The sequence below is a fragment of the Onychomys torridus genome, chromosome 14 (genome assembly GCF_903995425.1).
Source record: "Onychomys torridus chromosome 14, mOncTor1.1, whole genome shotgun sequence".
In the NCBI taxonomy this organism is placed as follows: Eukaryota; Metazoa; Chordata; class Mammalia; order Rodentia; family Cricetidae; genus Onychomys; species Onychomys torridus.
Genome location: NC_050456.1, coordinates 146,068 through 172,996, shown reverse-complemented (window position 1 = coordinate 172,996; position 26,929 = coordinate 146,068). Strand labels below are relative to the sequence as shown.

The following is a 26,929-nucleotide window of genomic DNA, read 5'->3' as shown; positions in this document are numbered from 1 at the left end:
TTGGAAGTGGGGAAACAGCCCGAACTGGTAGAGGGTGCAAAGCCCAGGAGCGATCAACTCGGAAGTCCCCAGGACCGCCAGCTCTGTGTGTAGAACCCAGGGATGCGGGTCCACGGACCTCCGCGTGCGAGTCTTCGACCACCACCGAGACAAGAGCTGTGGCGACCTCCCAGATGCGTTATTTCCAAGTCGTACCTCTCTTCCGATCCCCGCAGGGCTCTCTTCAAAGCAGGAGCAAACCAGTTTGGGGGTTTGCTTTCCTAATACCCGAGCACACCCATCCCCTCTCCCAAGCCCTTCGCCTGAGTTACCTAGGACACCGAAGGTGAACACCTGGAGCAGCCCCATGTCCAGTCTCTGCAGCCGAGGAGACGCCGCAGGGGAAGGAGGACGCCGTACACAAGCTGCCTGCCTTTTCTTCCAGTCTTCCTTTCTGGAGAAGTAGAGGGGGGGGAAGGCAAATGTTAAGAGAGAGGAGAGGGGCCTTTCCATTTCCTGCAGCTCCCACAGAAGCGGAGTGCTGGGCCGAGGAAGGGGTCAAATCGCTCAGCTACTTTGTTCTCCTCACCCGGCTGTTCAAGAGCTCTAGCGGTTCCTGGCAGCCCACCGGCCCAAAGAAGGGAATTACAAACTTTCGCCTAGGGAGGAACCGAGGGAGGCGCCTCTGCTCATGCGCACACGTAGAGCGGGGGTGGAGGATAGGGTAGGGGGATGGAAGGGGGGGGGGAGGAAGCAAGTTGGCGGGGGCGGGGACCGGGTGGGTGGGAGGGAATTTAGGGGAAGCTGAGGTACCGGTCCCAGCTCCCTAGGCGCCTTTTTTAAGGCAGTGTCTGTGGTCGCTGTAGGGCTTTGGTGCTTCCAGTTCCCAGCGTGGACTGACCGGTCCACTCCTAGGCACGCTTCCCGAGCGGAGCGCGTTTAGGAGGGATACGTTGGGGCTGGTCCTAGAGGTAGAAGAGCAGGTCTGCTGGCAAAGGAGGCCAGTAGACCTACCGCCGACTCATACATTTACATTTGTAAGGAGTGAGTCACGAAGTGTGCCCTAGGCTAAGAACTCTGGCATCTTTCTCTAGGGGAAGGTGGGTTGGGTTAAGCTATAACAAAGAGGGTCAACCTGCCTGGTTCTTAGGAACTTAGGCATCATTTCCTGACATCTCAGGATGAAAGAGCTTTGCGTGGGTGCTACATGAGTGGTGTTCTCATATTTCATAGGAAGGATACCATTAGCTGCACATTTTTTGCGCATGAATTTATTCAGGACATACCTAATAGTTTCTACCACCCAGGGTCTCATGGCTCTGAATTATCAGTCTGACCAAACATACACAAAGTTAATAATAGCCCACATCTTACCCAAACCCAGGTAAATTCTTGATTTCCTTTTCCCACCTCAGGGTAGAAAGGTTGACACAGCCAGGAAGCTGGAGGTTTTTTGATGAGACGCCCTTCTCCCTACTCTAAAATAGAATACTGCTAGTAACTCCACGTTTGCAAGTGTGGAGGTAAGATGAGGCTCTAAAGAAGCCTCTAATAGCACTGTATGGTTAAGTGGTGGTGGTGGGTAAACAGAAGATCCCCATTACTGAGGGCTAGAAAGGATAAAAGAGATTGGGAAACAGACCCCAAATCTTCCTAAGATCCCAATTCACTTGCCTTTAAGTTTTCCTTAGTCTTGCTCTGATAAATGTTCCTGGAATGAGAGGAGTGTAAGTCAGTGGTTAGGCTATTGTTTTCCAGCTATCTCAAGAAAGGATTGAGTGGCTGATTGGTCAGTTTTTAACTTAGCTACAATTAGTTAGGCCTAGGGAAGTTTATAACATTAGACCATAGAATAAACTGTTTTCCGAGTTTAGAAATGTGTATTAATTATTCACCAAATTAGCACTTACCTGCTGCAGTTTCCCCCGACCTCTCAGATGCTTGGGATTCTCTAGGACTGGCTGCACAGCCTGCAGGGCACTGAGAGAGTACTCTACTATTGAAAGGGCCTACTACTACTACAATGGAGGTCTATAGACATCAAGAGAAAAGTAGTCAAATGCAAACCTCTTTTCTCCTTGCTCAGCTTTTCAGGGTCCTGGACCGAAGTTTTATATTAGCCTTTCATATACCCCAGCAGCAAACGCCATTCCATTCAGCTCCTCTTCTCTGAGACTGTCCTTTGCTGCACTAGCAGACAATCCTCCTGCCACCTGCTCCTAGTCAGTGTCCTCTCTCTCTGTAAAGGATGTCTTCAGCACTCTTCAAGAGACAGGCTGCTCTCCTGACCACCTCACTCACCCGAGTCAATTTAACACTACGAACAATAAGAAAGGGGGTTATTTGTGTACAAGCATGTGGTGCTTGTACACGCCTGGAGAACAGCAGTTGAGGTCCGGTTTCTTTCTGAAGTTGTTCTCCTTATTTATTGAAACAGTGTCTCCTTGAGTCTGGAGGTCACCTTGTACTACCCTCCTCTTATCTCCTAAGAGCAATGTGCTCACATAAGAACCTGCTGGATTCTTTCCATCTTTATTGGAAGTGAAAGGAGCCCTGACTTTACTTCAGACACCCCTATCCTCCAGACCTTCCTCTCTGCAGCCCAGGCTCTTGTCCTTGGGTTATCTGTTTCCTTACCATTTCTCCTTTGCCCCACTAGAGTCCTGCCTACCTTCATCTCCACCATACTACACATATCTACACAACCTGTGGTTCTCTTTAGGGGCATATATTTGTGGTGATCTCACCCTTCCTCTTTAAGACTCCTTTAGTCCTGGCTTCTAGGACACAATTCTGAATGTTTCTTATTGGATTTGACACTTTTCCATTTCTCTTGACCATCTCTGATCCCTTAAATACCAGTGTTCCTAAAGGTTATATCTTCATTATTTCTTTCCCCCATACATGTTCCTTCATATCCAGGGACTCAACCATCTGGCCTTGTTGAATCCACATTTGTCCCCAGTATCTGGCTCAGAATTTGTACCTGGTTTCTAACAGGCCACCAAGTAGCTCTGCTTTGCTAATGAATAGATATATAAAATTTGTGCAAAACTGAGCTTATCTCTCCACTCACCCTTAGAGAACAAGATAAGTTATTTCTCATTTGGATTATTTGTGCTGTGGTTCACCCTTACCTCCAGACAGAAACCTAGGCATAGCGCTGGCATGACTAGTAGGGAACAAATTTGGAACTCCTTTATTGTTACAACAGTGAGCACAGAGCACAGGGCTTTCCTGAATGTAACTGTATAAATCACATGTCAGTGAAACCAGCCTAGCTTGTAAACCATGGATACATCTCCTTCGCCCTGTCCCTTGGCCCAATTGTGAGGTCCTGCTATGATTTCCTAGCAACTAGCTAGCTGCCATGTCCCTCTTGGTATTGTTCTTATTTCCAGATCTTCTCCTCTCCAGCCAGCTCCTCCTTAGTATTCACAGGAGTCTTCGGAGATACAGCCTTGATCATATTATTCTTTTCTTCAAAAACTATAGAGTACTTCTTTATGACTCTCTGTTGATGGGCCCTCCATAGTGACTTAGTTGCACTTCCACATAGCTTTTTACACACCCTTTCCCTCTTCCAGCACTATGCCTGATGTAAGACAGTGCTGTAACTATGTGCTTATGTGCTTCTCTCTCTCCCCGGAGACAATAAGGCAAGTAAAATACCCCCCCCCCCCCAACACACACAAACTGGCTAGCATACCACCAGGCCATCATAGATGCTCAGTAAAAAGTTTTTAATCAAAGTGAAGACTAGCCTTAATTCATCCTTAATTCTAGTTACCTACTATGAATTTGTTTCTAGTCAGAAAATATCACTGCCCACTTGAATTTGTGTTAGGAATACTTCCAAATTTTACACATGAACAAATTCTTGCAGTGCATTATATTTTATGCAACTTCCTTGATTTCTGAAGATGTTCAGAAGTGGATGTCTTGTTAATAAGTCTGCTCAGGGCTTCACTCTGGGTCTCAACACGTTCACTCATACTCACCTGCCTCCATCCCTGGAGAGCACCCTGATTGGGAATGGCAGATGGAATTGCAAATTATTGGCTATTTGTCTCAAAGAATATGAGACAGTTATCTCCTGGAGGCATTTATTATTTCCCCTTGAAAAACTTCCACCAAGAATCATTTTTAAGGTCATCTTCATTTCACAATATTTAAATGCCAAGTATGTGTCTCATCTTACATTCTGATTAACAGTGAAGCATCAAGGACTTTGCATTCAAGACTTTGATCTTTAGATCAGAAAACCTGACTATTTACATAAGCTTGTTCTCAAAAAGAGTACTGGATTTTTACTGCTTTGGAAATTAAATTGAAGTGTGTTTCTAGAGATTCAGAATTGATCTCTCTCTCTCTCTCTCTCTCTCTCTCACACACACACACACACACACACACACACACACACACACACACACAAGTTCTTAGGTCTTGCATGTCTATTTTTTTAAAAAAATATGAATAATTACACTTTATTTGGCTAAGGAGAAAAATAACCAACACCACCTGACTTAGTTAATTTCAGGAATACAGAATTTCACTTACAAACCAATTCTTGTGTATTGTAATTCTTACAACTTCCTTCCTTGGTTTCTGAAAATGTTACAGGTTTGGGAGGCAACAGTCAGATGTCACAGGTACCTTTGTGCATACCCCTACTTTGTACATATGGTTTGAGGTGTTTGTAGGTGCTTAAGTATTTGAATACTTGGTCCCCAGTTGATAGCACTATTTGAGGAAGTTTAGGAAGTATGGCCTTGCTGGAGGAAATATGTCACTAGAGATGAGCTTTGAGATTTCATAACCTCATCCCATTTCTAGTTCCCTTTCTCTGCTTTCTGATTGGATTTGAAGATGTGATCTTTTAGCTTCCTGCTCCTAACACCATACCTGTGTTTGTTGCATACTTCCTCATCATGATAAACTCTTACCACTGGAACTATAAGCCCAAATAAACTCTTTCTTCTATAAGTTACCTTGGTCATGGTGTTTTATCACAGCAATGGAAAAATAACTACTATGCCCCTTTTATGCCACGCAGATCACTACTCCACAGTGTTTTACAAAATAGCCTTGTCCCTGGGAACTCTTTGAAGGCAAAGTCTGTATTTTGTTCAATGTTGTATTCCTATCAGGGAAGTGTTTCTAGTATATAGTAGATACTGAATAGCATTTGTTGGATGAATAAGTACATTGAATACTCTGTCTTCCACTGCTTAGAGATCACACAGGCATATTACTGTTATGCTCCATCATATAGAAAGTGTAGATGGGTCATGGCATGCAGTGTCTCAAACTTTATAATAGAAGTTGTTGTTTGTGTTTGTGGTTGTTTTTATATCAAGTCTCTCTTCCTCTAGCAATTTCCCTTGAATTGCCTTGGGGGACTAGTCCTCTTGGTTTCAGCCCAAATGTTCCAATGGTGTCCAGCCATTATAACCTTCATTCTTCCAGGGATTGGTTCAGGGATGGCTGTGAAACTCATGTTTTCCCATTATAGTGACTCTGAAATTGTATGTGTATTTAATTCCTAGGAAGAAACTCTCTCTTAGTCCTGTAACTTGGAGTTTTGTAGCTGTTACCCTGCAATGATGGCGGCTGCTTAAACTGTGAGTCAACACTGAAAAAAGCAGAAGATATATCTTTTTTATTTTAATAAAAAAATTGTTTATTGTTTTTTGATGTGCATTGGTGTTTGGCCCGCATGTATGTCAGTGAGAGTGTTGGATCTTTTGGAACTGGGGTTACAGACATTTGTGAGCTGCCATGTAGGTGCTGTGAATTGAACCTGGGTTCTCTAGGAAGAGCAGCCAGTGCTCTTAACTGTTGAGCCATCTTTCCAACCCTGATTCAGCTGTACCTGAAGTCATATTCTTCCCTCAACTACTTAGTATTTTTGGATGTATAACATGAGTGAGGAACAAATTTGGTCTTAACTTAGGATTTAAGCAGCTTTCTTTTACTGCAATGGAGCAGAGTTTATACTGTCTGAAGCTGTCAAACCTTTGTTTTATTTATTTATTTGTTTGTTTATTTATTTAATTTCAGTTTTTCAAGACAGGGTTTCTCTGTGTAGTTTTGGTGCCTGTCCTGGATCTTACTCTGTAGACCAGACTGGCTTTGAACTTACCGAGATCCACCTGGCTCTGCCTCCCAAAGTGCTGAGATTAAAGGCATGCACCACTGTCATCAGCCTGTCAAACCTTTATTAACATTTGCTTATAAATGGCTATCTATCTACAAAGCATTACAAAAGAGGTATCTCAATTGAGAGTACCCAAGTCTGTACAAGAATGCTTTAAAACAGTCACTGAAGTGACATTTAGATAATATTCAAGCTTTTCAGGCTTTTGCAAGTCTGCACACCAACTGCATTTCACTTCCCAAGAAGATGGAATAACTTTCTTTTCTTTTCTTTTCTTTTTAAGATTGATTGATTGATTGGTGCATCTGTGTGAGTGAATGTGCATTTCTGTGTGCTAGTGCTGGAACTTATGTGCTCATGTGGACTCTACGTTGTAGAAATTAGAAAAGGGTGCTTGTGTCCTATCACTCTCCACCTGTTAATTTGAAGCAAGCTCTCTCTCTCTCTCTCTCTCTCTCTCTCTCTCTCTCTCTCTCTCTCTCTCTCTCTCACACACACACACACACACACACACACACACACACACACACACTTTTCTATCTGAACTCAGAGCTGACATTTTCTTGCTAGGCAGGAAATTATCAGGCACTAGCAATCCCCTTGTCTTGGCACTTGGCAGAGCTGAGGTTACAGGGGTGGGCTGGAGGTGAATTGATGTATAGATCCTGAGATATGAACTCTGGTCCTCATGATTGCACAATAAGCTGAGCTATTTCTCCAGCCCACTTTCACTTCTTCTATGACAGTGAATTCCACCACCTTTCCCTGCCCCAAAGTTATAATCTTAATGTTCAGCAAGAATACCACAGAAACCCTATAAATGGGGCAAGTTTCTTTAGTTCACTGTTTACTCTTTGTTTATGGATTTGGGTACCTGGTTGCTAAGTTGGCTCCTTAAAAATAAGTCACAGAGACTGATGTCTGAGATGGGGCTAGAAAGCTGTAGGAAGCTTTTTTAAGGAAAATTTTAAAAGTGGATTCATAAGGATTAACATAAATGTAGCTAGCTAAACACTTAAGACATGAATATAGCCGTCAACTCTAGCTTCATGTACTCTGGATTCTATCTTTGCTTTTATTCATGAGTGACTCACCATATTTACTGAAAAACACCCTTAGAAGATTGAACAAGCAGCTAAGTATTAACTATGTGATAGATGCTAAAATTTACAGAGGAAAGCAACTTAAAATGAAGTTTAATGACTTCATCTTTTAAAACAATCCAACTAAACTTTTATTTTAAAGGTAGTTTTCAAAAATTTGGGTTGTTGGGACCTGCCTTTTCCAGCTCTGTAAGATGCTAAAACCCATAAAAGGTAGAGGAAAAGATGCCAACTGTCCTTATTCCCATATCTAAAGTTTTAATTTTTCCTTTACTTTGTTTTTTAATCCAGACTCTGTCTTTATTTGAAAGGTTAAGGCAAAGCTTTCCATGTGTACCTGAATCCTCCCATGCCTCCCCACAGCTCCAAGTGCACAAGGTGAGTCCTAAGGAATGCAAAGACTTAAAAAAAAATTCTGCCTATGGTTTAAACTAGTTGGATTCAGGGCATGTCTTTGTATCAGATATTCAAAGTGACAGGTTGTAACCAAAAGAGTAGATTAGACTGACATAGAGTTCTGGGTTGTTAATTATTACCTTGGGGTCATTCAGTCTGGCTTTCATTAGCAAGCTGAACAGTCTGTTAATTATTTGTGGTTTATAGCAGAACATATTATAATTCTCAGTCTAGTACTTGGAAAAACAACATCTTTGCCCTGAGTGTGCTTCTGAAGTGATGGCAGTATTAGTAGAAGCCATGTCCTTTTTCAGGCAGGACCTCTGCCATAATGCCTTTGGCCTTCTAGATGAGTTAAGGCTCTAACTTTCTTTCAGTACACCTGAAAGAAAGGGCTATCCCTCTGGAAAGAGCATTTATTTCCTCACAGGTGCCCTGCTTGTTTCTGCTAAGGCTGTTAATCAGATTGCGGGAGGCCAGCCCAACTGAGCCCAGTGGCCCATTTTTATTGCATCAGAAAACAGTCACTGCTATCTATGTTTTATTCCAGAATTACATTTTATTTATCCTCTCTTCAGTTGAGGACATCTAGATTGTTTTCAGTTTCTTACTTTTTTTTAATTTATTTTTTACAATTTTATATGCATTGTTGTTTTTGCCTGTATGTATGTCTGTATGAAGGTTTCAAGAGTTACAGACAATTGTTAGCTGCCATATAGGTACTAGAAATTGAATCTGGGTCCTCTGGAAAAGTAATCAGTGCTCTTAACCGTTGAGCCATCTATCCAGCTCCCCAGTTTCTGACTAGTATGAATAAAGCTGCTATGAACATAGTTGAGCAAGTGTCCTTGTGATAGTATGAAGAAACCTTTGGAGTTGTAAACCAAGAGTGGTATAGCTGGGTCTTGAGTTAGATTGATTCCCTTTTTCTGAGAAACCACCATATTGATTTCCAAAGTAGCTGTACAAATTTTGCATTCCCACCAGCAGTGGAGGAGTGTTCCTCTTGCTCCACATCCTAACCAGCATGAGCTCTCACTTGTGTGTTTGATCTTAGCTATTCTGACAGGTGTAAAATGGAATCTCAGAGTAATTTTGATTTGCATTTCCCTGATAGCTAAGGATGTTGAACTTTTCTTTATGTGTTTCTCAGCCATTTGAGATTCCTCTATTGAGAATTCTCTGTTTAGATCTGTGTCCCATTTTTTAAATTGGATTATTTAGTTTGTTGATGTGTAGTTTCAAGAGTTCTTTATATAATTTGAAAATTAGCACCCTGTCAGATGTGGAGTTGGTGAAAATCTTTCCCCATTCTGTGGGCTGCCATTTTGTCCTTTGTCTTACAGAAGCTTTTCAGATTCATGAGATCTCGTTTATTAATTGTTGGTCTTAGTGGCTGTACTATTGGTGTTCTGTTCAGGAAGTTGTCTTCTGTCCCAATGCATTTAAGGCTATTCACCAATTTCTCTTCTATCAGGTTTAATGTATCTGGTTTTGTGTTGAGATCTTTGATCCTTTTGGACTTGAGTTTTGTGCAGAGTAATAGATATAGGTTTATTTGCATTCTTCTACATGTCAGCATCCAGTTAGACCAGCATAATTTGTTGAAGATGCTTTCTTTTTTTCCATTGTATATTTCTGGCTTCTTTTATCAAAAATCAGGTGTCCATAAGTGTGTGAATTTACATCTCAGTCTTCAGTTTGATCTCATTGATCAACATGTATATTTTCATGCCAATACCATGCAATTTTTATTACTACAGCTCTGTAGTATAGTCTGAAATCAGGAATGGTGATACCACCAGAAGTTCTTTTACTATATAGGATTGTTTTAGCTATTCTGGGTTTTTTGTTTTTCCATATGAAGTTGAGTATTGTTCTTTCAAGTTCTCTAAAGTATTTTGTTGGAATTTTAATGGGGATTGAATTGAATCTGTAGATTGCTTTTGGTAGGTTGACCATTTTTACTGTTTTGTTGTTGTTGTTGTTGTTGTTGTTGTTGTTTGTTGGTTTGTTTTCTTTTCTTTGTTTTTTTTGAGACAGGGTTTTTCTGTGTAACAGCCCTAACTGTCCTGGAACTTACTTTGTAGACAAGGCTAGTCTCGAACTCACAGACATCCACCTGGCTCTGTCTCCTGAGTGCTAGGTATAAGGGTATGTGCCACCATGTCCTGCTTCATTTTTACCATGTTAATCCTACCAATCCATGAGCATGGAAGATATTTCCATTTCCTGATATCTTCTTCAATTTCTTTCTTCAAAGATTTAAAGTTTTTATCACAGGTCTTTCACTTGCTTGGTGTGTTAGAGTTTTTATTGCTGTGAAGAGACACCATAACTATGGCAACTTATAATGGAAAAACATTTAATTGGGGGTGGCTTCCATTTTCAGAAGTTTAGTCGGTTATCATCATGCTGCAACGTGGTGGTGTTCAGGCAGACATAGTGCTGGAGAAGGAGCTGAGAGTCCTACATCTTGACCTGCAAGCAACAGAAAGTGGTCTGAGTATCGTACTTAGCATAACTTGAGCATAGGAGACCTCAAAACTTGCCCCACAGTGATACACTTCCTCCAACAAGGGCATACCTACTTTAGCAAAGCCACACATCCAAATAGTGCCACTTCCTATGAGCTTATAGGGACAAATTACATTTAAGCTACCATACTTGGTTAGAGTTACCTCAAGATATTTTATATTATTTATGGCTATTATGAAGGGTATTATTTCCCTGATTTCTTTCTCAGCCCATATTTCATTTGTATATAGGAGAGATACTGATTTTTTAATTTAATCTTGTATCTAGTCATTTTGCTAAAGGTGTTTATCAGCTGTAGGAGTTCCATGGTAGAATTTTTGGGGTTATCTACATAAACTATTATATCATCTGCAAATAGCAATACTTTAACTTCTTTCTTTCCAATTTGTATCCCTTTGGTCTCCTTCAGTTGTCTTACTGCTCTAGATAGAATTTCAAGTACTATATTGAATAGATATGGAGAGAGTGGACAGCCTTGTCTTATTCATGATTTTAGTGGAATTGCTTTGAGTTTCTCTCCATTTAATTTGATGTTGGCTGTTGGCTTGGTTTAAATTGCCTTTATTATGTTGGGTATGTTCCTTGTATCCCTGATCCCCAAGAATTTTATCATGAAGGGGTATTGGATTTTGTCAAAGGCTTTTTCAGTATCTACTGAGATGGTATGTTTTTTTTTTTCCTTTCAGTTTGTTTATATGGTGGATTACATTGCCAGATTTTTATATGTTGAACCATCTCTGAATCTCTAAGATGAAGCCTACTTGATCATGGTGACTTGTCTTTTTGATGTGTTCTTGGATTCAGTTTTTGAGTATTTTATTAAGTATTTTTGCTTTAATGTTCATGAGGGAAATTGGTCTGTAATTCTTTCTTTGTTGAATATTTGTGTGGCTTAAATATCAGGGTGACTGTAGCATTATAGAGTGAATTTGGCAGTGCTCCTTCTGTTTCTGTTTTGTGCATTAATTTGAAGAGTATTGATATTATCTCTTTGTTGAAAGTCTAGTAGAATCCTGCAATCATACCATGTGGCCCTGGGCATTTTTTTGGTTGGGAGATTTTTAATGACTGCTTCTATATCCTTAGGGGTTATGGGTCTATTTAAATTCTTGATCTGATCCTGATTTAACTTTGGTAAGTGGTACCTATCAAGAAAACTGCCCATTTCTTTTAGATTTTCCAATTTTGTGGAATACAGGTTTTTGAAGTATGACCTAATGATTCTTTGGATTTCCACAGTGTCTGTTATGTCCCCCTTTTCATTTCTGATTTTGTTAATTTTGATATTCTCTCACTGTATTTTAGTTAGTTTGGAAAAGGGTTTGTCTATCTTATTAATTTTTTTTTCAAAGAACCAACTTTGTGTTTCATTGCTTTGTACTGTTCTCTTTGTTCATTGATTTCAGCCCTCAGTCTGATTATTTCCTGCTGTCTGTTCTTCCTGGGTGAGTTTGCTTCTTTTGGTCCTAGAGCTTTCAGATGTGCTGTTAAGTTGCTAGTATGAAATCTCTCCAAATTCTCTGTGGAGGCACTTAGTGCTATGAACTTTCCTCGTAGCACAGCTTTCATTGTGTCCCATAGGTTTGGGTATGTTGTGCCTTCATTTTCATTGGATTCTAGGATGTCTTTAATTTCTTCCTTGTCCCAGCAGTCATTCAGTAGAGAGTTGTTCAGTTTCCATGAGTTTGTAGACTTTCTGTTGTTGAAATCCAGCTTTATTCCATGGTGGTCTGATAAGATACAAGGGGTTATTTCAATTTTCTTGTATCTGTTGAGACTTGCTTTGTGACTGAGTATGTGGTCAATTTTGGAAAATGTTCCTTGAGGTGCTGAGAAGAAGGTATATTCTTTTGTGTTTAGGTGAAATGTTCTGTAGATATCTATTAAGTTCATTTTATTCATAATGTCTGTTAGGTCTATTATTTCTCTGTTTGGTTTTTGTCTGCATGACTTGTCCATTGGTGAGACTGGGATACTGAAGTCTCCCACTATTAATGTGTGAGGTTGATGGGTGATTTAAGCTTTAGTAATGTTTCTTTTACAAATGTGGGTGCCCTTGCATTTGAAGCATAGATGTTAAGAACTGAAACATCATCTTGGTGGATGTTTTCCTTGATGAGTATGAAATGCCTTTCCCCATCTATTTTGATTAATTTTGGTTTAATATCTATTCTCTTAGCTATTAGAATAGCTATACCAGCTTGCTTCTTTTGCTTGAAATATCTTTTTCCAGTTCTTTACTCTAAGGTAATGTCTATCCTTGATAATGAGGCGTATTTCTTTTATGCAGCAAAAGGATGGGTCTTGTTTTTGTACCCATTCTGTTACCTTGTGTCTTTTTATCCAGGAATTGAGACCATTGATATTGGGAGATATTAATGACCAATGATTGTTAATTCTAATTATTTAGTTGTTGTTGGTGGGGGTGTTTTGTTTTGTTTTATTTTGTGTGTGTGTATTTATTTCCCTTCTTTGGGTTTTGTTGATGTGGGATTATTTATTTCCTGTGTTTTCATGGATGTAGTTAAGCTCCTTGGGATGGAGTTTCCTTCTAGTACCTTCTGTAGGGCTGGATTTATAGATGGATATTGTTTAAATTTGACTTTGTCATGAAATACCTTGTTTTCTCCATCTATGGTGATTAAAAGTTTTGCTAGGTATAGTAGTCTGGGCTGACATCCATGGTCTCTTAGAGTCTGCAGGACATCTATTCAGGCCCTTCCAGCTTTTTGAGTCTCCCCTGAGAAGTCAGGTGCAATTCTACTAGGTCTGCCTTTATATGTTATTTGGCTTTTTTTCCCTTGCCACTTTCAATATTCTTTCTTTGTTCTGTGTGTTTAGTCTTATGTAACAAGGGGACTTTCTTTTCTGGTCCAATCTATTTGGTGTTCTGTAAGTTTCTTGTACCTTCATAAGCATGTCCTTTAGGTTAGGGACATTTTTTTTCTATGATTTTGCTAAAAATATTTTCTGGGTTTTTGAGCTGGGATTGTTCTCCTTCTTCTATTGCTATTATTCTTAGGTTTGGTCTTTTCATAGTGTCCCAGATTGCCTAGATGTTTTGTGTTAGGATTTTTTTACATTTTCTTTGACAGATGAATCTATTTTCTATCATATCTTCAATGCATAAGAGTCTCTTGTACAGCTCTTGTATTCTGTTGTATTCTATAGTTCTTGTTTGCTTATCTAGATTTTTCCATTCCCAGAATTCTCTCAGTTTGTGTCTTCTTTATTGCTTTTATTTCCATTTTCAGGTCTTGAACAGTTTCCTTTGCTTGTTTATTTGTTTTCTCTTGGCTTTCTTGGTATTCTTTAAGGGATTTATTGATTTCCTCTAATTTTTTTGATTGTCCTTTCCTCAATTTATTTAAGTTGTTTTTTTTTTTTCATTTCCTCTTTAAGGACCTCTATCATCTTAATGAAGTTGTTTCTAAGATTGTTTTGTTGTGCTTCAGCTGCTTTGAAATACTCAGGTCTTGCTGTCATAGAATCGGTGGGCTCTGGTGGTGCCATATTGCCCTGGCTGTTGTTGATTGTGTTCTTACATTGGCATTTAGGCATCTGGGTTTGGATTAATTACAGCTGTAGGTGCTGATTTCTGAGTTTGTCTTTGTTGGATGGGAGTTTTGTTTCTTAGTTTCTGTTTCCTCTCTGGTCTTTTGGTCTATGGCCTGGATTTCTGGAGGCTGTTGTGACCTCTGATCCAGTAGGGAGTCTCTGTCCAAGTTGGGGCTGAACTTCTGGCAGCTAGCTTGGCCTTTGGTGTAGCAGGAGTTCTCTGCCTGAGTTGGGGGTGAGATATAGTGATGAGGAGGGAAGTAGGAATTGTGGGTACTGAGTGATTGGAGAAGGTCTGCTGGTGGGCTGTCTATCTGTGGTTCTGGTGACAGATGTGGTCTCTGGTCCTACAGTCTCTGCATGAGTTCACCTCTCTGTTTTTTTGGTTGCTTGGCATGCACCTATTCTTCTGACTGGTGTGGTCTGCACTTGAGCAGGGGAAGGCTGCCTGAGTTGAGGGCAGGGGCCTGGCAGCCAGTGAGGGCAGTGGAATGTATCTTTGGGAACCTAATCTAGAGAGTGGGGCAGTTTAGCTGACAGGCAGGTCCCTCACCTGCTCTTCTGACTCAGTATTTTTGTTTTTAAGCAAGGAGAATGTATTTGTCTGCACTGGTAATCAAAGGAAAATTTTAACAACAAAGTTTATTTTGAAGTAGAATAATTGTCATACTTTGAAGAAAGTGGGCTGAAGTGCTAAGCTGCAGTTCTTTCTCTGAAATAAAAATCTAAAGGCCCATGGAATTCAAATGCATCAGTTATTAGTGAGAAGTGCCCTCACATCCATGTTCCTCAGTTTTCTTATCAGTGAAACAGTACAAAGTTTAGACTCCTTTATCAGCATGCAGGTCTTTGAAATCTGATACATTTCCTGTCTATAAGCCTCCCTTCCCACCCAGCTCTAGCTCAATCATCTGCAAGTAGTATTCACCACTTGCAAAACTAGAACCCTGCTTTTAATTCTCCTCATTCCTTTCATTTAAAATGTCTTCTTTCTTGCCAAGCCAGTTTTTCCTTATTCCACAGCCAGCTTAGCACTGATGGCTGTTCACATGTAGAACCTTCTCAATCCTACCCCAGGCATAGTAAGGACTTGGTCACATGCTAATTGGAGAGAAACTTTCTGAGCAGCTCTAGCAAAACTGAACCATAAATCCAGGCCTCTTAACCTCTGTTACTCACTGTTATGTTCCTGACACTAGCACAGAGCACAGTACACTATAACTGTGCAGTGAGTGTCTGCTAACTTAACAAGTATGGTATGGATACAGTTTTTCTGTATGTTACATTTTAAGTGCCTTGGGAACATATTAGAATAGCCAGTATATATGAGGTCCTGACAGATGCTCATCGGGTAATTGTTGAGAGCATTCAGGATGAGGAACTAAATGCCTGGGGTTATACCCATTGAGCTTTCGGAGAAGTCATTGACAGATGAGTCTTTCACCAGAATTCATCATGGCAATACACATGAACACTTTTAAATGCACAGAGCATATTCACTTTTTGTAGTAGGATATACAAATGACAATTATTTTGCTCTACTCTGATTTAGATACATGGAATACTAATGTTTAAACTATGAATTCAACATAAATTTGAATAGTGACTGCTTACTACTGTAACGAAGAGAGTATAATTTCTGTGAAGTCTACTAAGAAGTTACCCAACTAGACATGTTGGAGCTCAAGTGGTGGCAGTTAACATCCCCAGATACTACCTGCTTTATGTGCAACAAGGTTCATAAGGACAAAAGTGTAAACAGTTATTCACAAGATTAAACTATGCTTCTCTGGAAGGCAATCTGAAATACATATTAATTTAAAATACTCCAGATCAGATAGGAAAATGCACCAGACTATGCCTACAGTATTATTTCAGTACAGAAAAACTGGAAATAATACAAAATTTCTATCCCTAGGGGCTCATATAAAATAACTAAGTAATAAGATACTCAACAGTTGCCTAGAAATATAGGACCTGTTTCTTTAAGAGGAGAAATCACTTCTAATGGTGAAAAATCCTTAATTCATAATGGAGTAAAACAAAACAAAACACCACTTATAGTGTCTTAATTAGGGTTTCTATAGCTGTGAAGAGACACCATGATCACAGCAACTCTTATAAAGGAAAACATCTAATTGGAGTGGCTTATATTTTTCAGAGGTTTAGTTCAATATCATTATAGTATAACATGGTGCTGGAGAAAGGAGATGAGAGTCCTACATCTTGACACACAAGCAACAGGAAATGGCTTGCCTCACTGAGCACAGCTTGAGCATAGGTGACTTCAAAGCCCACCCCCACAGTGACATACTTCCTCAAAAGGTCACACCTATTCTAACAAGGCCATACCTCCTTATGAGCATGGGGGCCAATTACATTCAAACTTCCATACATTTGGAGGAGTTAAGAGTACTTACTGCTCTTACAAAAGACCCAATTTCTGTTCCCAGTATTAAATGTAACTCTGGGGGATCTGATTGCTCTCCTTTGGCTTCCACAGGTACCCTCATATAGGTAGCATATGCAGACATAGACTCATAATAATTAAAACAAACAAACAAAACCTTGCTGGGTGGTGGTGGCACATGACTTTAATTCTAGCACTTGGGAGGCATAGGCAAATGGATCTCTATGAGTTCAAGGCCAGCCTGGTCTACAGAGTGAGTTCCAGGACAGCCAAGGCACCACAGAGAAACCCTATCTCAAAAAACAAAAAACCGCCGGGCAGTGGTGGTGCACACCTTTAATCCCAGCACCGGGGAGGCAGAGCCAGGTGGATCTCTGTGAGTTTGAGGCCAGCCTGGGCTACCAAGTAAGTCCCAGGAAAGGCGCAAAGCTACACAGAGAAACCCTGTCTCAAAAAACAAAAAACCAAAAAACAAACAAACAAACAAACAAACAAAAAACCAAACCAAAACTAAACAAAAAATCCAAAAAACCTAAAAGAAGAAATCAAGCTTTCTAATATTCCCTTAAAAATGCTAGTACTTTTTAATAAAAATTTGGAGTGTTATGGTCTGTTTTGGTTTGAATACAATGTTAAAAGTAGTTATGATTGATTTTTGATAACCAAATTCCTTCATTCTTATATTCCAGTCTAATGGACATAGTAAAAAAAAATGCCTTCTAGGCATGTAAAAACAGCTTAGGAACTCTGCTACACCCAAGGCTGCACCTGATAACCAGATCCCAATGACATCACTCACTCAAGATAACCAGACACAGTCCTAAAACCCTATGACGCCCACTGGACAATATACATAAGCAGAGACCAAGAACAATGCTCTGCTCTGCACATCTGGAGAGATGCCACCATGATCTGCCCTGTAATTGGAGAATCTCCCCTATGATCCTGACACCTCCCATTTGAGACTTCTGCTAGAGACTGGACCTGACCTTCAGCTAAGTACCTCCCACAGGTGAACAGCCTTAGGGTTAGGCTTAGGACATTAGTTAGGAATTTAGAGTGTGAACCTTGTGTGATGACCCTCAATATAATAAAATACAACTTTTGTTATACTAACTACACAAATATAAAGTTTTGTTTAGAGCAGAGACAGGTTTTTCTCTCGCTCCATGAAACGTGTTAATGTAAATATTCAAATCTTTCATATTATGTACATATTAGTATTGCTCCCCAAAGTGGATTAATAGGTTTTCTATTTTGTTAGGGAAATAAAGTTTAGAAACATCTATACATTTCTATACATTTGCTCTTTAGCCATCTGAACAGTGGAAGAATGCAAAGTGATTTGAAAAAGAAACATGATTATTCTAAATACCTGGGGCTAGGGATGTAACTCAATGGTAGAGCACTTGCTTGACATACATGAGACTTTGGGCTTAATCCCCAACATGACAGAATATATATATACACACAAAATCTCCAAACTTATGTCAATTATTTCTAAAGAGATTGATATTCTAATACTTATGAGAAATGTTAACTTCCTGTTTCCAGTGAAAGCAACTGTATTCTTAATCCTAACTACACCATCCTTTCCATTCATGCTTTGCCTTCTTTAAATGAGTCACAGTGCAGCAAGACTGACACAAAACTGAACCTGGACATCATAAAGATCCTCATCTGTTTATCTCTAGATACAGAATGTTTATACAGTTCTCCTAAACTTTGAGTTTTTCCCATGGCACAAATCTTTGGAATTTCCAAACACTGGCTTGGTTGTCAGATTTACAGGCTCCATGTAACTTCTATTTCTAATTCTTTCCAGAGAGTTCACAAGAAAGGGATACTCTTAGTTGGCTCAATAAACTGAGACTCCAGAGTTAGGTTCTTTCACAGAGTCATAATCTGGATTTCTGTTTGGGTTTTTAGAAAGTCCAGAGATTTGTGGTATATGATACATAGCTACTGTTCTTTTCTGTTTGTTTGTTTTTCAAGACAGGATTGCTTTATGTAGCTCTGGCTGTCCTGGAATTTGATTTGTAGACTACACTGTCCTCAAACTCACAAAGATTCTCCCCTGCCTCTGCTTCCCAAGTGCTGGGATTAAAGGTGTGCGTCACCTTGCCCAGCCAGAGCCACTGGTTTAAACAAGTATTTCTTTTAGTAATTATGTGTGTGTAAATGTATGGTATAGTTTTCCTGCATAATCAAATAGATTTTATTGAAGCAATACAATCTGTAACATAAAACTTGATAATTATAATTTTGCTCTCTTTAAAAATAGAAGCCCATTTTTAAAAACTATGTGGAGTGTTTTGAGGAATCTTAAAATAATTTCATCAAATGTGTTTAATGACTTAAAACTATATGTACATTTGCCTGGTTGTCTATTCTCAAAAGAATAGATGTCAAAAGATCATACAGTTTCATTCAGTTACATTTCCAAGATAAAGCCTTTCTAGTTGGTTAGCTTGTGTGTTATTTCTCTTTTTTGAGAACTACTTTATCAAGTACGGGGTAAAGAGTGCTTGCTGCTCTTCAGAGGACCTGAGTTTGGTTCCTAGTTCCTATGTCAGGTGTCTCACAAACACCTCTAACTCCAGTGTACCAGGGGATTCAACATCTTCTTCTGACCTCTGTGGGTAAACACACACACACACACACACACACACACACACACACACACACACAAATAAATTAAAATTAAAATATAATTACTTTCTGTGATATTCATCACGTGTTCAAAATATTTAACTTACAACATTGGTCATTTACATAAAGAAATTAGTAATTTTAAGAAAATCTTACAAGTACATGTAAATATAAGCCTTTATCTTTATAAATGTTTTTAGATATTTCCTTTAATTTTCTCTTAGCTGCATGGGGCAATCTGTTTTCGGATGGAAGCTGCTGGAATGAAAAGGAAATGCTATCCATCCTTTTGGCTAAATAAACTCAACCCAGGAAGTACAGCTGGTGGCGGTCTGAGGCCATGACCTTCCTCAGGGACAACTCACCCTAATTTATGGCCAAGTGAACTGGAAAATAGCAACAGTGTTTATGGTGCTAAGGGAAGAGGCTAGATCTGGGAACAAGAGTGAGAAGTTGTATGTACTTGGTTGGGAAACTAGAGGAAAGGATTAAAAAAAGACTACTATAGTTATATCATTATCATCATCATCATTGTGCTGTGTATAGTATATGCATATAGTATGTTTATAGTATATGTATTATATATGTGTGTATTGAGCCTAGGACTTGCAAGTGCACTGAGTCATATCCTCAGCCCCAAGAGAAAGGATATTGTCAAATTTTATCTGTCTGTCTATATATCTGTCTGTCTATCTATCTATCTATCTATCTATCTATCTTCTATTTATTTTTGCAATGCTGGGAACTGAACCTAAGGCTGGTGCTAGGGAAGTGTTCTAACAGTGAGCTATATTCTGATGCCTAGAAGAGAAGATTTCTAATGGTTCCTGTAAAACATAGCTTCTTAATTGTGGGTTTCAACCCCATGTAGGTCATGTAACTGAATGCTGTCATCACTGCAGGCTTTGTTCTGAACATGCAGCATGTGCAGTTTATACTGCACTTTGTCACACTCCACAAGACCAAGAAATGCTCCCTTGAACATATTGACAGATTTCAGATTTGTGCATCTCAAATTGCAATGTTTTTAGTTTTGTTTATTTTTTTACTATATGTACATATTTTCTCACATTTTTCCATATGTGTACATATTCACATGCATGACATAGCATATCTCCACAGTACATGTGGAGGTCAAAAGACAGTTTTCAGAATTCAGTTCTCTTTTGCTACTATGTAGGACCCAGGGATCCAACTCAGGTAGTCAGGCTTGGCAATTTTACAGGCTGAGGCGCCTCCACAGCCCCATACATAAGTCTTCCATCTTTAAAGAAACATAATGGTTTAATTATAGAAATAACGACCTTTGCCATTTTTCTTCCTCATTCTTCAGCATGTGAGTAATGATTTGTTCATATTTGAACTGTATTTCTTAGAATGTTTGATTTTAACAGCAGCTGTTTGATTTGCTGTCTTGAATTTCACAGAACATCTTTAAATGAATTTTGACTTGAGGATTAGGACAGAATTTGTAATAATTTTTGTAATGTTTCTAATTACACATCTGCCATCTTGTACTATGAATTTGTAAAAAATGATTATTTTCAACATTGATGATTATAAATAAAATATTGATCAACTCTGAAAAATGTTGATGATTCCCTACACCCTGTAGTAGCAAATGTTCAGCCAGCATTCAGCATTTTCCTGGTATATGTATATGTATGTAAGTGTATGTGGTATGTGTTTGCCACAGTGCATATGCAGAGATCAGAGGACAACCTCGCCTTCCATCTGTTTGAGACAGGGTCTCTCTTGTTCACTGCTGTGCACACCAGGCTAGCTGAGCCAGGAGCTTCTATCTGAGACAGGGTCTCTCTTGTTCATTGCTGTGCACACCAGGCTAGCTGAGCCAGGAGCTTCCAGCAACTCTCTTGTCTTTGTCTCTCATCTCATGACAGGGGTGTGCCTGCATTACTATGGTTAGATTTCTATGTGGGTTCTGCAGTTCCAAACTCAGGCTGTCAAGGTTGAGTGACAAGTGCTTTAACCACTGAAGCATCCCTTGAGCTCCCATATAATTCTTTATGCAAAAAGAAATAATATCTTGTTTGTATAAATCTGATTTTATCTGTAATAAATAGTAAAATTATATGTATATGTATATGACAGAATTTTTTTTAATATGAATTTTTAAAGATTTACTATCAGTTAATTTTTATAACTATTTCATGGACCTATATTCCTAGGGTTGTGTAAAAATTTCTCTGACACAAAGAGTCATGAATGCAAACAGTTTAAGAATTTTGTTGTAAGGAATTCTAGTTACTGAGATGGGAAAATTTTTGTACATCCGGTTCCATTTGACACACTCTGAATGCTGAGATAAAGATCTTAATAGTTCTCAGTGTAAACTTTTAGAGGCCTGGATCATGTGATAAACCAGTTTCTTGTGACAACTGAACATATTTTTGTTCATTGATGGTCTGAGGACTGCCTGGTTGCATACATTTTTGGTCAGTTTCTCTAAGTGATTAACATTGCTTTAAAGTGTTCTGCACTGGGCTAACTTCAATGGGGGACAAAGAAAACGTGACTGAACACATGCCCTGAGTTGCCCTGGAACTTACTATCTGCTTAGCCAGATAAGGCACATCAGCCGGCTGACAATAGAGAGGTTTAGAGGCTCTAGTTAGTTGAGGTATTGAATGTAGTGGCTGGGGCTCTCCGGGGCTTTTTCTGTGAGGCAGGTTCATTAGACTGGAGAGAGAGAGAGAGAGAGAGAGAGATAGGCTACAAGAACAATAGTGTCAGAGAAACTACTCCTCTGGGTGTGAGTTACACAGTGATGACTGAGGATCTCCTAGCCTTCATTCTCCCCAAAGCCTATCACATGAATTAGCTCAGTCACTCTGGGAAGGGGACTAGATGTGAAAGTTAGCATTTTCCAGCTGAAGGAAATGTAGATGTACAAGGTTGAGGGCAGGATCTATACATATTGTCTGGCCCTTGGTCCCCCATCCCCCTGAAGCAGGGAAGACAGGACTTCTTGTTCTGGTCTCCCTTTATGTCATTTTGTCACCTTATTGATTTTGCCTGGTTGTTCTCACTGACCAGCTCTTTGCTGCTCTTTGCCTTGGTAGGTTTCTAACCTACAGGAGGCAGAATCCTTGAGTGGCTTGGCTGTCTCTTGGGGAACTTATTTCCTAATCTTTATATAGAATTTGTGATCTGAGTAGCCGGATTCCACACTTTTATCTGGCCTCTGGTAACAGGGTTCCTACCTACTTACCAGCCCACACATAGCCTGTGAACTCCCAAGTTTATCAGACATCCTCCATACCTTTATGTCCAGCACCATGACCCCATTGCTTACTTCCTGTAGTTGGAATTTTCTTTGGGCCACCAACCAGCTCCAAATAAAAACATGGAGACTTCTTATTAATTATGAATGCTCTTCCTTAGGTTAGGCTTGCCCCACTGGTTCTTTTAACTTAATTTAATCTATTCCTATTCATCTACATTTTACCTGGGGCTTTTTACCTTTCTTTCATTCTATATCTCCTATTTTCCTACTTCCTCCATATCTGGCTGGCTGGCCCTGGCATCTCCCTGGCATCTCTTTCTTTCTTCCCCTGAACCTAAATTCCTCCTCCTACTTACTCTCCCTGCCTAGAAGTCCCAACTATACCTCCTCCCTCACTATTGGCCATTCAGCTTTTCAGTAATCCAATCAGGTACTGAATCCAGGCAGGCAAGGTAAAACAGTAACATATCTCTACATAGTTAAAGAAATGCAACATGTCTTTGCAGAGTTAAACAAATATTCCACAACAAACCCCATTACTGTACCTGCCAATCTCAATGACTTTAGGCCTGGCTGCTACTTGGTCCTTTGGTAATCCTGCTCCTACATCTCATACATCCCTGGTCCAAGAAGCTCAGAATCTGTCTAGACTTCTCTGTGTTGGTCCCATCAGACCTCCAGTGTAGGAAGATTTTTTTTTCTGTCAAAATTAGAAGACTATTATAATATTTACAATAGAGACAAAATATATGCATATTAATACAAATTAATTATTTTGTAGAAAGAGTAAAATATATCAGTTAATAGGTGTATGTTAGTCATTTTTCTGTTACTCTGATGACAATAATGTAAAAGGAAGAAAAGTCCCTTTTCACTTACAAGGTCACTTTGCCCTGATCTTTTGGGGATGTGGTGGCCTGTTGACCCCAAGGAAAAGTTTGAGTTTCAGTATGTTTTCCAAGAGCATGTCCCACTTGCATTCCTATACTTAACTTTTTCTAACTGTAACCCACCTTGTTAAGGTTTTACTAACATTGCTGTAGTTGGGGACCAAGATTGACTCGTGGGCATCCTTGTGTCATTACACAACAGCACATCCTTGGAAACAAACTAGACTAACCTGGGGAGAAGGAACCTCAACTGAAGAATTGCTGTCATCGAACTGGTCTGTGGGGAACTGTCTTCATTGATATAGGAGGGCCTGGGACATTTAAGAAAGGCAGCTGAAAAAGGTAATAAACAGCATTCCACTATTCTTCCCACCTCTGCTCCTGCTTGAGTTCCTTCCCTGACTTCCCTCAGTGATGAGTTGTGACCTGGAAGTATAAGCCAAATAACCCCTTTCTTCCCCAAGTTGCTTTTGGTCATGGTGTTATCATAGCAACAGAGAAGGAAAGTAGAAAACAAGATATTCCAGATCCATACTATAGTGAGGCTCTTTATGTATTTACTCACTTGTAGATTTGTTGGTTTATTGGCTACTTGTATCAAATTTTCTTTCCTGGATAAGGGAGAGATCCACACTTTGTGCAGTGAAAAACGATGGAACATTCTGTAGGCAAAATGCACAGATATGAAATCAAAAGCAGAAAAACAGGTGATACTGTTCACAATTATGTCCAGGTGATGTAAGTCAAGTTTTTCTTCCTGTGCTGTGACTTGTGTTCTGGTCTCTAAGGAAATATATTTTTTACTAATGACACTGTACTTCTCCCATTGCATACACAAATACCCAGTCATTTGAAGGTCCTTGCATTAAAGATTATACAAGCAAAAGGAGAGGAAGATGAAAAAATTAGTTATTGGCTCTATTACAAATGGAGCTAGATCTCTAATATTTAGGGGCATTAAGGAGGAGTGTGGAGGAAACCTGGACCATCCTTGTACTGTCAGAGCATTCTGTATGTCCATAGGACCTGCAAAAGCTCAGGATTTGGGCTGATTTGGGGCAATAGTTCGGTCAGTAAAATGTTTGTCGTGCATGCATGAGGACTGAGCTTGATCCTTATTACCCACAAACAAAAACTGGTGTAGTGGCAACTTTGTAATCCCAGGGCTGGGGAGGTGAAGATGGATCCCTGAGGGCTACTGGCCAGCCAGCCTATCCTAATCACAAGCTCCAGGTCCTAATGAGAAAACTTGTCTAAAAAGCCAAGACCAACAGCTCCTGAGGAACAACACCTGAGGTTGACCTGTGGCCTCTACATGCATAAACTCAGAATCCTCAAGAAAGGTTTGGGTCACCTGATGCTTGCTTTAGATTAAGGAACATCAGTAAGTAATCACAAGAGATCATAAATCAGGGCAGGAGCTGAGAAGTTACAGAAACACAGCTACAACTTTGTCAGTATGTTATTTGTATTTTCGTTTTTAAATATAAAGTATTTTAAATTTCATTTTATTTCTCTTCCCAAACTATTTTATATGTCCCAGTGTTTGTTTTGTACAATGTTGATAATAAGTTGCACTACAGCTAGACAATTGTTACAGACAGATGAATGGGGTGGAGCTCTTCTGGAAAACAAGTCAGATGAAAGCACCATGAGCAATGAGACTGTGATTTTCCTCACAGATGGGTATCAGGGCTACATTTGGTATGGTGGAAGCGTTTATTTATTTTAAAAGTGAAAACAGAATAAATACCTCTTTGGAAGTCAAACAGATGGACTTTATGGGAAAATTATAATTTTTTTTCTTAGACAGAATCTCCCTATGTAGCCCTGGCTAGCCTGGAACTTGTCTTGTAGATCAGGTTGGCCTTGAATTAACATCTCTGCCCTCCCACCTCATCCAGTGCTGGGATTAAAGGTGTATGCCACCATGCCTAGTGAAATTTGTAAATTTTTGGTGCCTAACATGCATCAAAACTTTCTTGCTTTGGAGCATTCCAAAGATAGGTGGAAGCAAAGTTCCCTCCAGTCATGAAAGTCAAAAGAGCCACCAGGGAACAGAGAGGCTCAACCACTGTGCACCCCTCCCGGAATGTGCAGTCAGAAGAGAGCAACACAAGCAGTGAGCGTTACTGAGAAGGCAGAGAGTAACCAGGAGGCCAAGGTGTGATCCTGGCTGCATTCCCAGATGCACAGTTATCCTTAGTTACACTTTCTTTAACCATTTCTTCAGTTTTATGTGCAATTAAATATCTTTTCAATAGATTCCTTCCTGCAACCAAGAACCCAATAGGTAATATAATATTTAACTGGCTTTTTTGCTATTTTTTTAATAAATGAATCTATAAAACTATCATCCCTATTTTAAAGATCATTTTTATTTTTTAAGTTAGTGTACAAAAAAATAATATAGGCTTCACTATGACATTTCCAAACATATCATTATCCTTGGTTCTTTTTATTTGTTTTTTTTTTTTTTTTTTTTTGCGAGACAGGGTTTCTCTGTGTAGATTTGTGCCTTTCCTGGAACTTGTTTTGTAGACCAGGCTGGCCTCGAACTCACAGAGATCCGCCTGCCTCTGCGTGTGCCTCCCAGTGCTGGGATTAAAAGCATGCGCCACCACTGCCTGGTTTATCCTTGGTTCTTATTCACCCCCACTTTAAGATTATTTATATAGTAGTGGTCCTGTCACAGCCATGGTCTATGTTAATGTCTGCAGCCTGTGGTGCCACCAAAGCCCACATAATGCCTGGTATCTAGGCCACCACCTGTGGTCATGTTGGCTCATGAGAACCATGTCACTGCCAGGGCCATGCCAATCTGAATGGCCTCTGCTGCCCCCTGGGGCCTTGGTGTTGTCCAGGCCAGAACTGCTGCTGAGGGCCATATCTGGGTCTGTGGCCCTACTGTAGGGTCTGAGTTGATGTCTGTGGCTCCTGATACCATTGAAGACCATGCTGGTGCCAGAGGTCTGGGCGGTAGCCACCTAGGGCCATATTGGTATCTGAGGACTACTCTGCTTCAGGGGCCTTGTTGATCTGAGTGACATGCACTACCACCTGTGGCCATGGTGTCCAGGTCTGGGCTACTGCCATGGGCCATGTCTGGGGTCCCTGGCCCAATAGCAACCAAAGTCTGGTTTGATGTCTGTGGCTCGTGTTACCACAGGGATCACAGTAACCTCCTGTGTTGAAATCTGAAGCCATGCTGAGCCAGCCCTACCCCTCACTGACCCTGGGATAGCTTTCCCTGCTCCTTGCTGAACACTGCAGCAGGAGAGCTGTCCCCCCTGACCCCCACATGGAAGAGCTGATTCCCATACTCAGGAGAGATGGTTCTATCCCTCACCACAGGTGTGGGAGAGCTGGTCCCAATGGTATGGGGCTAGGAGACCTGGCTCTACCCCTCACCTGAAGGGGCAGTCCCAGTGGCCTGGACTGACAAGCTCAGCTACCATCTAGACCCATATCCTGGGCCTTAGGTTGGCCCACCCTAACATCTGCCCCATCTATGACCTGCTGGAGTGCACAAAGGGACTGGTCCTGCAGAATGTTAGCAATGGAATATCCATGACTCAGGCAACAGTGAGATATCCGAGGGAGTTTTCAACAAGGGCCTAGTGATGATGGTGTGCCAGAGGCCTTGAACCAGACCAATGACTCATTGCAGCTGGGGCTGACTGGACAAAAGGGTATACTGAGTGACACACTGCAGCTCCTGAGGCCACTAGGAGAAGTGTTGGAAAGATGGAGGAGGGAGATGGGTTTTTTGTTTGTTTGTTTTGTTTTGAATTAATTTGGGGGGCATGCTACTGGGGTTTGGGTCAGATATAGAGGGACTGGGAGGTAGGTGGGATTGGGGTGCATGATGTGAAATTTCCCAAGAGTCAATAAAGAATTATGTAAAATTAAAAAAATAAATATTAAAATTGTCAAAAAAGATTATGTGTATGTGTGTTCATGTATGTGTTGGTATGCACAAGTATATGAGTGTGT

At 40.1% G+C, this 26,929-nt stretch overlaps 1 protein-coding gene and 1 long non-coding RNA gene across 3 annotated transcripts in view; one reads left to right on the top strand and one right to left on the bottom strand.

Moving 5' to 3' along the window:
• The window catches only part of Lamb1 (laminin subunit beta 1), a 70,704-nt gene extending 70,031 nt beyond the window's left edge, over positions 1 to 673 (bottom strand). Inside the window, exons 1-2 of one of the 2 annotated variants that reach the window (XM_036205967.1) lie at positions 569 to 673; positions 312 to 433 (exon numbers count right to left, since the gene is read on the bottom strand). In XM_036205967.1, the coding sequence (XP_036061860.1) occupies positions 312 to 348 (37 nt within the window). In that variant the 5' untranslated portion in view covers positions 349 to 433; positions 569 to 673. Of the gene's footprint in view, positions 1 to 311 lie in introns of both variants that reach the window. The other variant, XM_036205966.1, reaches the window with a different exon arrangement.
• Positions 674 to 5,547: 4,874 nt separating this feature from the next.
• On the top strand, positions 5,548 to 19,285 carry LOC118595705. Its single transcript, XR_004946544.1, has 3 exons — positions 5,548 to 5,603; positions 7,554 to 7,620; positions 19,021 to 19,285. It is a non-coding gene; the product is annotated as an uncharacterized LOC118595705 (long non-coding RNA).
• The last annotated feature ends 7,644 nt before the right edge of the window (positions 19,286 to 26,929 follow it).